General features: G+C 37.4%; 1 protein-coding gene across 1 annotated transcript in view; it reads right to left on the minus strand.

Moving 5' to 3' along the window:
• The window catches only part of shank3b (SH3 and multiple ankyrin repeat domains 3b), a 69,490-nt gene that overhangs the window by 29,869 nt on the left and 25,229 nt on the right, over window positions 1-14,392 (minus strand). Inside the window, 7 exon segments of the mRNA XM_030149792.1 lie at window positions 43-159; window positions 290-327; window positions 509-638; window positions 4,501-4,652; window positions 5,440-5,548; window positions 5,958-6,029; window positions 8,223-8,426. Coding sequence (XP_030005652.1) covers window positions 43-159; window positions 290-327; window positions 509-638; window positions 4,501-4,652; window positions 5,440-5,548; window positions 5,958-6,029; window positions 8,223-8,426 — 822 coding nt within the window.

The raw sequence follows: 14,392 nt of genomic DNA on the forward strand, positions 1-14,392 counted from the left end.
TCAAATGTGAACACCTGTCTCTAAATGTTTTCTGTGTGTTACCTGGTTGTAGAGAGCGCAAAGATGCAGTGCGGTGTTTCCTGATGCATTCTGGGAGCTCATGTCAGCTCCATAGAACAGCAGGTGCTCCAAATGCTGCACGTTACCATAGCGACATGCCTGAACTCACAAACATGCACATGCACGCCCACACAAAAAATCATAATTGTACAGGGGCTGAACTTATCATCAGTTCAAGTAATTTAATTGAATATGTGTTTGTGTGAGTAGGTGTGTGTGCGTGCGTCACCTGGTGGATTTCCTGCCATCCATTCTCATCAGTCATCCCTGTAACCATGACAACAAGAAGTTGCTCAGTGGTGAGGTGTTTTCACAATAAAAAGAACAACAATTAACAAAACATCATACAGTTAATAAATAATGAATTGTAAGGATACTTAAGGGAAACTCAGTGTTATTTCTCTCACACACAGTCCCTTCTTGATTTTTGGCTCTTCTAGGTCTGTACCTATGGTGGCGTGGTCCTGCAGGAGCAGTTCACAGCAGTAGGGGGCGCCACCCACCATGGCAGAGTGATAGAGAGGAGTCAGCCCTCTGCTGTCTTTGTAATCTGGAGACGCTCCGAGGTCCAGCAGGGTCTGAGACACAGAGCAGGAGGAGACACAGAAGTAATTAAAGGAGCCATATGAGGATTTTATACAGAGGGTTAAGAATAATGAGAGCTGACGTTATATCGAGGATGTCTGTGTTGCAGAGATATGCACTGAATTCATTCACAGCCACAGGCTGACGTATCACTGTGAATGTATGTGACCACTGGAGGGAGTAGTGAGTCACTCTGCTGGACTCCTATGACACTGAAAACTAAAGCCAAGGCCAGACTGAGGAGGAAAACTGATGAGGAGCAAAGAAAGTGACACAGCAATAAAAATTGACACATTAACATTGTTTTGCTAACTCTGCTTTTGTTGATCCACAGTTCAGACTTAACTGTAACAGTTCTGAGATTGTTTGTTCAATTCCAAACAGATCTTTAGTGCATCTATGGACAACATAAACCATGTGGAAAACAGAGGTGATGTTCGGTTTTACTGTGGCTGTTTTCAGTCTAAACACAAGGCTAAGCTAACACAACCATAATGTAAACTATCAGCTGACAAAGTATTGCCATTTTTACCAGGTAAGTGTTTGTTTATAGGAGAAAACTTGATGATACCATAATAGAGATGTGTATAAACAATGAATTACAGACTTTATCCAGTGATTATTACAGGTTAGCCCTACAAAGATGGAGCATTAATTTGTTGATGGTTTTGGTGGGTGTGGATGTGGGTGTGTTGTCGCCCCCTGCTGTTGAGAGTGTGGAATATCAACCTTATTCATAACACCTTTAATGTGGCTGGACACAGCAAGTATGTGCTTTCAGATATTTTCCACTGACTACGTGTATCTAAAATGTATAAATGAGTAGTTCTGGCCTTCCAAGAGCTCAGTGGTTTTAATAAATTACCAGTTTGTTATCAGAGACTGGAATTTACCGATGTTTTTCAATTCATTCAACTTCTGCGTTATAATGCATTTATTGCTGAGCTAACTCTAGGTAGAGTCTTTATGAGCTCAGAAAAACTGCCATGTTTTCATCTTCACGACAATGCATTTTCCACTGAGTCTAAGAAGGTTTTAAAAAACTTTAAGAAAATGAAGGAGGAGGATTTTAAATTTAAAGTCAATATAAAGAAACATATCATCCTTCAGTTCATCATGTGCCAATGTAGTCTGTGACCAATCAGTGACTTTTCAGATGGGTTTATCACCTTTATTACATTTACTGTTATAGTTTTTTTTTTTTTTTTACATTATATTATAAATATTGCAAAGGTTAAAATACCAATATGTGCAGTGGCAGCAACAACTGTAATTATTTAACCATGTAAAATCTCTGGTATCTCTGATATAGCTGAAGCAGTTGTGTTTATTTTCCACTTGATGCTCCTTTCATTTATGTAAATCACACTGAATCCCCTTTGTGTATGAAAGGAACTACATAAATATACTGTCTTTGCCTTGGTGTTGTCCTTTATTAACATGTAATACCATTCACGGCCATAGATTCCACCTCAGAAGGACTTGGATTGAGAAAACAGTGACTTCCTTGTTGAAATACCAACTCTATCATGAGTCAGTTGCCACATTCGGATCATGTAACATGTGCAGTCACTGGTGTCGATAATGGTTTACTAATAAGATTTTAGGGCTAAGAGAAGCTTCAGTGTGAGCTGTGTGGGCGATGATTTACAGCTGTGATTGACAACTGATTTCGAGAGCTTTAGTTTATGAAGATGAAATGTTCTGCAGACATAGTTCTGCTGTGGCTGTGGTTAATGTATTAATCAGTTTCACAGGAAATGATCACAGAACACAGTTTAATCCCAAAAACAGCTGCCATGCAAGAATAAAAAACATTATAGATTGAATTGTGAGTGCTGTAAGTATTTAGGATTCAGTACTCCTGTGTTTATGTCTGTAAGTTTAATTTCATTTATTACTATACCTGTTAAACTAAACTAAACCTGGCTAATCTAGGTCAACGTTTCCCAGTAGACAAAAGCACTTAGGAATCTTTGTTTTGTCAGTACAGATGCACACACGTAAACATGTGGCACGCACCGAAATTTGTCTTCTGGCTTTAACTCATCACTACATCATGCATGCATCACACACTGCATACTAGGAGCAGTGAGCTCGCCGTATCAGGCGCCTGGAGAGCAAATGGGAGTTTAAGTGCCTTGCTCAAGGCCACATCATCCAACAACTCTCCGCCAGTCCAGGGAATTGAACCGGTGACCCATCGGTCACAAGCCAACTCTCCAGCTGTCTAGCCGCAGTGGCCCATTTGTTTTCAAGTCAGTAGCGGTATGTAAGAAACACCACGATTGGTAGTATTATGCAAAAGTCTTAGTCCACCTTTTTACTTTATTGCTTTTGTAGGGTTCAAATTAACATCTCAGTCTCATTTTCTTTGTCACATACAACAAGAAAAACAAGGAACATGTGCTCTTAAAAGACACATAAAAAACTGAACTAAATGGGTTCCGAAGGCTAAAGTCACTATTTAGTGTGACCCCTGTCCCCATGACAAGAAGCAGCACAAACAGTTAAAACATCTGAAATGTGAATGAAACCTGGTATCAAACATCACAAAACTTATGCTATTAATCTCATATTGTCTGAACAAAAGGGTTAAAAACATGTTAAATACAAAGGGAGGTCACACTAAATAAGACCACTTTGGTTTGTAGAAGCTGTTTTTTCCCTGACACTTTTGTTTTTCCTGCTGTTCATACTTCACATACATCACACTGGATCTTAATACAGAGAGTGAGAAACGCATACAGTGGTGTGCAAAAATATTAGAACACTTATCAAATCTTAAGAAACTGGTGGTTTATTTGTTCCCAGAGCCCGAACCTCACTTAAAGGTAAGGTAAAGGCAAAGGTACTGAGAATATTTCACCTACAAATTCATCAGTCCAGTCCTTTATTTACATTTTACTCCAATATTCAGTGTGGCCCCCCTTGGCAACAATCACAGCAGCGCATCTTTCTGGCATTGTGTCCATGTATTTTCAGAGAGTTTCAACCCCAATGTCATTCCACGCTCTCAGAAGCTCATTCCAGAGAGTTTCCTTAGAGTTTCCTTAGATTTTTGCCAAGGAGGGCCACACTAAATATTGGAGTAAAATGTAAAAAAAAAAAGGTCTGGACTGATAAATTTATCAGTGAAATATTCTCAGTACCTTTGCCTTTACCTTTTGCAATGGCAAAAAAAGTGAAATTCAGGCTCTGGGAACAAATAAACCACCAGCTCTTAAGATTTGACAAGTGTTCTAATATTTTTGCACACCACTGTATGTGTGGACATTATACCTTTTTAAACTAACAAACCTAATGTTGGCCAAAGACTTTTGCACAGAACTGCAGTTAATTGTTAAGCTGAAGAGGAAGAGATGGAGCCCAATTGAAAACACAGATCTTCAGTAGAGACCCCACCCCATCCCTTCCACTGTGCTCCACGGGACAAAACTTCGGAAGAAATACGGGTCTAAGAAAAGACACAAATCATTTCTCAGTTTGATACTAAATCAGTTTACCACAGACTGTGACTTTCTTGACTTGACTTGAAAATGATCTTTTATACTGACATCATATGTATAAATAAAATTGGAAAATTACATATATTTCAACACTTAGCCTACTTTAATACAGTTCATTTTCTGAAATTATGTTCCATGTGGCACAACCATAAGGGGCAGGACTTCACTTCTCTGTAGCAGGATCTTGAATGTGTCTTTACAACAGTCCCTGGACCTCATTTGTATGGTAATTTTTCCTGCATCTGTGTTACCACCCACGTTTCATACATTTTCAGCTACATTTGAAACACACGTCTGATGTACAGTTCATTGTGTGAGTATATGGAGGATGTTGTGATTTTCTCACCGTGAGAGCAGCGCTGTTCCTGCAGAGGACGGCCCGATGCAGAGCTGTGATGCCGTCTCTGGTCCTGAAGTCCAGATGAGCCCCTCCGCTGCGAAGAACTTTAATCAGCTCACAACTCTCCTCCAACTGGACGGCCAGCGTCAGAGGACACTCTGAGGGATGGAGACACGGGACATGTGACTCCGAATAAAAGCCGAAAAAATGAGCCCAGTTCAACTCAAGTTTTGGGACATTTCACATCTGACATATGGGGACATGAGAATTTGCTTTTTTTATGGCTGAATCTAATAATGTCTAGCAGATAATCTGACACATATTAAAAAGAGACACAGAGGGATTTAGAATATTTAAATTTAGCTTTAGATAATTGTACAGAAAATAGTATTTTTTGTGTATAAACATAGCTGTAGTAGTATTTACAGAAAATCTTTTGTAGCAGAAGCCAAAATCAGAGGAGAAAATGAAAATACGCACTACAAATGATTGAGCATTGCAGCTTTAACCCTCAAAAACCTAAAAGCATTTACTGATCTAAAATATTTAATAACTTTTTAACCACTATTTCTATCAATACATTGAACTAATTCAAGTAAAATGTAATTTCTCATCATGTCATGGTCATCAGATGTGACCCACTGGGATATTTGGAGGCTTTGTAGTGAATATGAAAGCACTGCCATCTTCTGCAACACTGATTCACCAATAAAAGCCATGGAGTTTTGACAAATGAAAGTGTGTGTACATGCTTATTATTTTGCTGAAAAGGTAACTTTTGCTTCAGTTTTCCCATCAATGAGAAATGAAAAATGCAGAGGATGATATTACAATAAATAGTGATAAAATGCTTGGGAAAGATCAAATTTAAAGAAAAATTAATTTTAGGCCTTAAAGGGTTAAACAGCACATTAAAACTTTAAATACACTGAGTGTTGTGCTCACCCCCAGTATCAGAGTCATGGAAGTTGGGGTCCAGGCCTTTTTCCAACCATTTGGAAACTTTCTCCACATTTTTCTGATGAACATGTTCCATAAAACGCTTCAGGTTGGCCTGAAAAACGAAAATGTACACACGAGAAAAGTTTAGTCACAGTGATTTCATAGGTGAAACATATTCTACCACAAATACTGAGATGTTGACATTGGTGGGATGACATGATGCTTTTCGATTTCATCTGTTCTGCAGTAAAAATGAAACCTCTTCTGTAATTTACCGTGTTATAATTATACAGTAAGATCTCATGCTAATGGTTAATCAACTGATTATTATGTGATCAACTGAATTTAGGAACTTAGCCATATTAATAATACATTCACAACTAGTTATTAACACTTTCACTAATATTTTCAGTAACACACAAATGTATTATCATTCTAATAATCAACCCTCATGTCAAAAACTGCCTAAATGTTGTTAATCCACATTACAACCAACAAATGTAGTTTGTTTTTATATATACCTTGGTATGAAGCTTTGCCAGCTGTTTGTCGTCAACGTAGCTCTGAGTATAAACCCTCCTCTTGTAACGAAACTGTAAAACAAAGTGTCAGATTAGTAATACTTCAAGAAAGTAACATAGAAAAGTTACATAGAATAAACAGTTCCTGTAAGTAGTACCATATACTGAATAAAAACAAGGATGAAGAGGTTTGAGTGAATGTGACATGAAGCCCAAACATCTCCCCTTGGTGGTTACCTGCAGTATATGTGAATCCCACTCACTTGCGACCAAAATAAAACTGTATGTTCTGTAAATTGTCCAAAGGCTGTTTCTGAAATTTTTATGAACCTTCATCTTGAAAACTGGTGTTGGATATTTTTCTAATCAAACCAACAAGGTGTCCAACCGGTGACCCCTGCATTTGTGAAATTGGCTTCAGTTTTCCACAGGAACAGAAACAGCCTGGGCTCAATCATCTTTATGAACAGTCTATGAGCACCATTTATTGAATGTGATCCATATTAAAACCAAAACCAACAATAAACTGAACCAGCTACATGTTCTTCCTCTCACTGATGTGCGGTGAGCTTCATGGCTGGTGAGGCACTGACTGTCAGAGTCAGATCTACAAATATATGAACCCAAGACAGTATCCAATCCACCATCTGACTGACAACAGTTAACAGGTTAGGTTTCATATCAGCATTCTTTACACATACATACGTGATGCATATTTCATTTAAGGCCAAAATTTAATTTCAATCAAATTATGTTGGATATATAGCCTATTCTTCCATTTTGACATGAAGGATGAGAATCTTTGCACTTGACCTGCACAGTGAGGACCCTGTGTGCTCAGTAGCGCCCTCTGCCATGCGGCAGGAGTACCTGCTGCCTCACCAGCTGACTTTATGCGGTTTTGTGATTGATCGGCTTGACTGAACAAGTTACACACAATACATTTTATGCATTATCCAGACTATGGAAAGTCAGGGGATATAATCAAAGTGTTTGAAACCATTTTATTGGCAATAAACAGAGAGACAGAAACACATTCTTATTGCATGGAACGATGCACAGTTTGTGGAGGTTTACATGATCAAAGGTGAGGCAGAGCTCCCTGCTGCCACACCACGCATGTCTTCCCTGTATTTGAACGGGAAATGCGGAAATTCCGCAATTTTGAATTGAAAAATAATCAAAACAATTGGAATAGCACAAAAAGTATGATTATAGTACAGATCAGCAGACAAACTTCCACATTTATTTTATCTTTTTTTCTTTTCATAATGACAGGTGAGGCTCTGCCTCCCTGACCACACATCACTGCTTCCTTTGTCTCACTGAGCTCCACTGTCTACAAACTATTAAAAATACAATGAAAAACACACCATCAGTGAGTCACACTGTTTCAGCGGTGACATATTCATTTCCATGAGCACATGCTGTAGTTTATTTTGACTCAGTTCCACATACAATGTCCTGCTACCACAAGTACTCCAAATGTTGATTAATCCACTGCTGAAAATAATCCCAAACAAAGTGTATTTCCTCTGTTTGTGTGATTAAAAGTATAGTAGGCAGGGGTTTTTTTTGCAAATGATTGACCCTTGTTTTCACCTTTTCATGCATGACATTACTACAGTGGACAGTTATTCAGTCTTTAATTACAGCTACATCATTTGCAGTAATGACTCCAACTCTTAATTGTTGTTCCATTGTGTTTTCTAATATTTGTTTAACTCACTTTACTGTAAATGCTTTTTGTGACACTTGAATTTCTCCACTGTGGGATAAATAAAGTCTTGTCTTACCCTGATATATTGTTTAATGAATCCGATACATGCCATTACAAAGAAATTGTCCAATAAGCTACAGCTTAGAGAATAGTTTGCTCACATTTAATCATTATGGTTTCAGTGATTGAAGTGGACAGTGGACAGTTGCATTTTACACTGAAATGATATGTTTTCTTAAATCAGCGATGTACTCTTTGTGGAAAGGGCTTTATGGATGTGTTTATGCTTAAAAAAACATGTTGAAGTCTTGATGTATGGAATCTACTACAATGAATAACAGTGTATTAAGCAAAAGAAATCAGATATTGAAGAAATTTAAGTGGATAAGTGTTTTATATGAAAAAATACCACTAGTTTATTAACAATTCATGCATGAACTAATTTTCTAATTATAATAGTTTTATATTTTTGTGTTGTGTTTTTGTTATCTCATGAACACCAGAAACATGTGTACAGTGTACACAGATCAGGTGTTGTACTGTACCTCTAGGTATGGGATGGGTGTGATGGGAGGCAGAGGATACTCCTTCAGCAGTCGCTCCTCATCCAGAAACTTTCCGGCTCGGCCGTTGAACGCCGGCTGGAAGAGACCATAGTTCAAAACATCCGACAGAGACTGAGTCAACGTCACCAGAACCCTCTGCTTACTGGTCCAAACTGGTAACTCTGGGTCCAACCGCAAACATTTCTGAGAGAGCCAGAGACAGGGAGACAGACAGACAGACAGAGAAAGAGACAGACACAGACAGACACACGGGTTTGTCCTGCTTTTTCATTCAGTGTTGTTTTTACTTTGTCCTGTACTTGGCTAAATATACAGAGACAGTCACATGTTTTATGCTCTTCAAGCTCTGTGCTTCCAAACATCCAATTTGGAGTAAAAGCATGAATAAAATATTTAAGTTACATGTTTCTGTGTTCGTTTGAGGAGGTTATTTCAATGTAGAAACAACTGTGTGTGACATCAGGGTCTTTTAACACTTGGACACTGGTGCTGTTTACCATTTTTTGTCAGTTGTGTGTTTCAGTGTTAGTTCAGAGAAGTTGTGTTCTTAAGGGGCTGACAGTGACTCACAATGCCCCTGTTCGAGGCAGATGGCTGATTTTTCTTCGCTGTCATCACCATGGGCTTGCTCTGGAAGTTTTGTTGGGTTTCTTCTGTTTATAGAATTTTAATAAGGACTTGGCCTTAATTTGTGAAGTGCCTTGAGATACATCTTATGACTGGTGCTACATAAATAAAACTGAATAGAAGTGAAGGGAAAGGTTCAACTGTTTGCAATAGAAGGCAGGGATGAGATTGTTTTTGCAATTGTCTTTTAATTCTGAAGACATGAAACAGTTCACATGTTTTCCCTTGTTTTTACTGGTGCTTGTAGTCAGCCTATGTGGACCATTGTTTACTGGCTCTTTTGTGAGTCTCTGATCCAGGGTGAACAGGTGAAGGATCCAGAACTGGGCTTAATAGCCAATCACAATCCAATTATTTAACACTCATAGGCCTAAACAGACACCACCAACCAAAAGCATCTACTGACCATGAACATTTTACAACTTTTGAACCACAAGTCCTATTAATATATGTAAATAATTCAGGTAAAATGCTGTTTCTCAGGTTTTCATGGTCATCAGATGTGTTTCATTTGGACTTTCAGAGGCACTGTAGTCAATGTGGAAACATTATCATCTTCTGCAACAAGTATTCACCTATAAAACCCATGCAGTTTGACCAATGATATGTGTAGATGCTTGTTTTTATGACCAGTTAAACTATATATTTTGCTGAAGTCACAATTTCTTAATTTTCTCCATTTTGATTTTAGAACATTTACTGTGAGCTTTAATGAAGATCTACATGATCAGTAAATTAAACACAGGAAAATACCAAATTTTCAATTAAAAATGCAAAATGCAGAGGACAATGTGATAATGAATAGTGATAATCACTTAGGAATGGTTAAATGTAGAGAAAAATTCACCTGGAAGTCGCCACAAAAATAGATCCAGGTCATGAAGGTCACTGATGTTAATACTCTTTAACTTTCTACACTAACGCAAAAGTAGGAAGCAGCAAATTCCACCTTTGCTGCTTATTTGTTTTTCAGTGAGACCGTGTTGATATAAATCAGGTGATAAACCTGCTCCGAAGGCCTAGTCTTGTTAAACTCATTTAAGAGACCACAGACTGTCCCCTGTCATCCTTTTCAGCCCTTTAAGCCTCATATATACATAGAGCTGTTAACAATAGTTTACAATTTATTAACATACAGTAGGGTTAGTCCTAAATTAATGAATAGCAACCATTTACTGGCATAAAACACTGGAACATATACCTTAACCCATAAAGACCCAAACAGCCACTGGTGACAAAAAACATCTACTGATCTAAACTGTTTAATACCTGTTGATCCACTAATCCTATCAATACATGTAAATAATTGGTGTAAAATACGGTTTGTCATCTTTTCATGGTCATCAGATATGACCCATTTGAACGTTCAGAGGCTCCGTAGTGAACATGGAAACATGGTCATCTTCTACAACATTGATTCACCAGTAAAACAGGCAGTGGCTGGACACACTTGTTTTTTTGTTCAGTTATTGATATTTTTTGCTGAAAAAGTCACTTTTTCTTCAGTTTTCTCTGTTTCTGATATAAAAACCTTCAACTTTAATCTGAGCTTTTATGAACATCTACATGATTAGCAGAATAAATATAGGAAAATACATGATTTACACACAAAAAAAGCAAAATAAGGAGGATAATATTCCAATAAATGATGATAAATCACTTAAATAAACTTAAATATGGAGAAAAATTCATTTGGGAACTGACGCAAAAATAGCAATGGGTTTTAATAAGTTAAAATATTAAGCTCTTTTGCTTTGTGAACAAAAAATGCAAAGGGTAGGCTTGACATAAAAAATAACTCATACATAAAAAGCCTATTACTGAAATAAGAAACGAATTATAATGACATCATAATGACAAGTTAAGTTAATGAGGAAAAAAAGCAATAAAACAGAGAAATGAAACATTATTATCTAATTGTTTTCAGCTCTAAAGCACAAATACGTTTGGTAACACCTTCATACAGCATTGAGCATGTTTACTACACACTAATAATCCATTTTTATTGCAAATATGACCATATTTTGGATTTAACAGGTGTCATGTAAACAGTATATTTCATTGGGATATTGTGAATGAGGCCTTTTTGTGAATGGAGATGTAGGTGAAGACATGAATGCAGCAGATCTGCACATTTTACTGCAGGTTGCAACACATGGCACCTGGTGATAAAGACCCTCTGTAGTAAAGATGGACACTTCAGAGATAAGTCCTCATTTCTGGTTTAAAGGAGAAAAGCCATGAAAAAGAATATCAACAGGTTTATGGATATGGGTAAATATTGGAAATCTGACCTTTTCCACAAGGTGTTTGAAGATGGTGGAGTTTACACAGTTGAATATCTGCCAGTGGAACAAACTCCAAAAACCATAGTATTTTTTCACTTAAATGAATAAAGCCAAGACCCATGATTCATCTTCTCTGTTGAGGCCACCGAGAGGTATGTGTATGTTTGTGTGTAAGTCAACCCTGCACATTGTCTCGCAGACACACACACCTACAACTAACTAAGAGAAGAGCAGAGACAGGAAGCAGTGATGTAACTAGAATATGTTCCCGCCCACACACCCTACGCAGTGCTGTGATTGGCTGAGGACACACGCTGATCTATAGCCAAAAACGTCCTGAACACAGCAACATAAGAGGAAAATAGAAAATATAGGCAGAAGGTTTCTCTCTGAAAATGCACCACCACACACCTCTAGTGAGTCAGAAGTAATTATTGGGAGGGATCATATTCCTCTTAGTATTTTTTATTTTACTTATTTTAGCTTTAAATATAAAAAAACCCTCTAACTAAAACCTACAGTAGACATTACTGACAATGAGGCATGAAAAACAGTCAAGGCCTTAAAAGTAATTAAAAGACCAGCAGCTGAATCTCAAACAGCAGAAAACAACATAGAATTACTTTTAGTGTGGCATTTCTATTAGTTTCTTCCAGCTGTTTTGATACAGGCAGTTGGAGACAAGCATATAAACTAACTGTGGTTACCTCATGTAGTTTTCATAAAGGTGATTATGTAAGAACTGTGAAAACCCTTCGCATACTACTTACAGCACACTTTCAGTACAGCTGAATTTTCTATAAATCTTAGCTAATTACCATCCACCTTGCCCACCATGGCAGTCTATTCTGAAAAAAGTCTGTATGCCTGTACGTCAAGTCCAGAAGCTCTGCAGAACATAGCTGTTCCTCATTAACAACCAAGAAAAAAACTCACTGACAAAACCTCAGGGGATTCAGCACAAGTTCAAAATGTCAAAAAACACAAAGGCCAGGTTACGGACACCACCCAAAACACAACAAATCAGCAATAAAATGCAATGCTTTTGTTATTTACAGCTGCTAATGGTTTTAATTGGTTATTTAACGGGGTCGTATTTTGCTAAACCCACTTTTATTAGTCTTTGGTACATTTATTTGTGTATTTGGACCCTAATAGTTCATAAAGTTTGAATTTGAACCCTCCAGGTGCTGCAAAGGTATCTTTATATACATTCTGGCAAAAATCTAGTGGATTTTGTGGATATAACCCATTTTAATTCCTTCTTAATTTGTTATGTTTTATAACTAGTCACGTCACAACATTTGCACATATAAGGTCAAGAATTGTTTGTCAGTAGCAGTGGTTGTAGTCCACACTGAAAATATGTCCAAACTTCAAGACTATTACCTAAAATGTTCAGTTGTTGGTTGAAAGGGACAGAGCAGCACAGCCAGCCAACCTGGAGGGGGTGGGGTCACGTGCATTTCAAGGGCCAGCGCTCAAAACTACCTTTCTTGTGTCATTACTCAGAAATAGGGTTGAAGATGGACCTGTGGAGTTGAATTAATGAAGAATTCAAACCCAAGCATAGCATTTACAGTTTATGTAGGCCACAGGGAAATGTTTGAAAATGCATGATTCCATTTTAAAAAAGCAAAATATCACTACTTTAGGGGCAGCACAGGAAATGTGCAGTGGTATCAAGAGTCCAAATGCATTATGGAACATTTAATTCAGCAGGAAAACAGCCCTAAACATACGGCCAGAACCACCAGTTGTCACTGTCAAGTCGGATCTCATGGGGATGTTTGGTGTCTGTGAGTTGAATGATTGTCCACTAAATATTAAACATGCTTTTCGACATATGTACTAGGGCTGCTCGATTATAGGAAAAAAAAAAAATCACGGTTATTTTAGCAATAATTGAATTCACGATTATTAAAAACGATTATTTTTTAACCTTAAAGTTGTTTATTTTTTTCTTGCAAAGCAATGTAAAATATACTCTTTAAACATAAATAAAGCTTTTAACCACTAAAACAAAGTATGTTCACTTTTGTATGAAACAAAAAAATCTTTGAAATCAAATAAGTGTACTGTAAATTCAAGTATGTTTCCTTTTGTAAATAAATAGTGCACTGGAATTAAACTGCTATAGACTTGCCATAGAACTGTAGCAATTAAAAAAAAATAATAAAAAAAACTCACGTAAAGTGCAAATTATAAATTCAAGTATGTTCAATGTAGTATGAAACATAGTAAATTCAGTGGCGTGCCGTGAGGTTTCAGTTCAGGCCTTCTGTATACATCAGCCATCTAGAATACGTACGTTAGGGTTATAAGGGTTAGGTTAATACGGGAGTTGCAGCATAAAGAGATTCGGAGACTGAAGATTGCATTGCGGACGAAGTTGTTTTTATGTGTTGTAGTTTTTCATAAGATTATGATAAAGGTGGCGGTGGTTAAACTTTAGATGGTTACAAAGGTTTGTTGTGTTAGCGGTCGGTGCGGACACAACTACGAAACACTTTTTGCACGTGATGTGTTTTTGCTCTTCATCTTCTTCATCAAACCCAAAGTGATTCCATACAATTGAATTTGACTTGCCTTTTTTGTTTACCAAGCACTTCTGCTGTGATTCTCCTGCTATTTTTCCAGACCGCTAGGTACAACTTTCCTCTTGGGGTGGACCTGCCGGCTAACTGGCAGCTGTAGCTTAGAGGGGGGCGGGGCAGAGCAGCTCATGGTAGCTTGCGTGCGCGTGAATTAAAACAACTCAAAATTAATAATCGTTTTTTCTCGATTACATAATTTTTGTAATCGTTGCGTGTAATAATCGAAATCGTAATTGAATTTCGATTAATTGCACAGCCCTAATATGTACTATCTATGTGTCCAATTATGTTGTTACAGGCCTACATTTCCCAGACAGTTTATTTTACATTTCTTATTAAATTATCCTGAATCATGTGACCACAACGATGATGCAGATTCAGTCCCTTATCTTCTCTTTGCCATGAAATTCATCGAAATTAAATGTTATCAGTGCTGTAACACTTAGCATAACTTCCTTCCAAAGCCTCCCTTGTGGATTAGGTGTTAAAAAAGCCAGACATTTTCGAAGATGGAATCATCATAAAAATACCTTATAGCATTCATGGCAGCTATATGTCTTCCACCATCACCAAGTTATGTATTTTACATCATATCTCCTGAACAGAAATGTAGTGATGAATAAGGATTACAATGATA

The sequence above is a fragment of the Sphaeramia orbicularis genome, chromosome 12 (assembly GCF_902148855.1).
Source record: "Sphaeramia orbicularis chromosome 12, fSphaOr1.1, whole genome shotgun sequence".
Lineage (NCBI taxonomy): Eukaryota > Metazoa > Chordata > Actinopteri > Kurtiformes > Apogonidae > Sphaeramia > Sphaeramia orbicularis.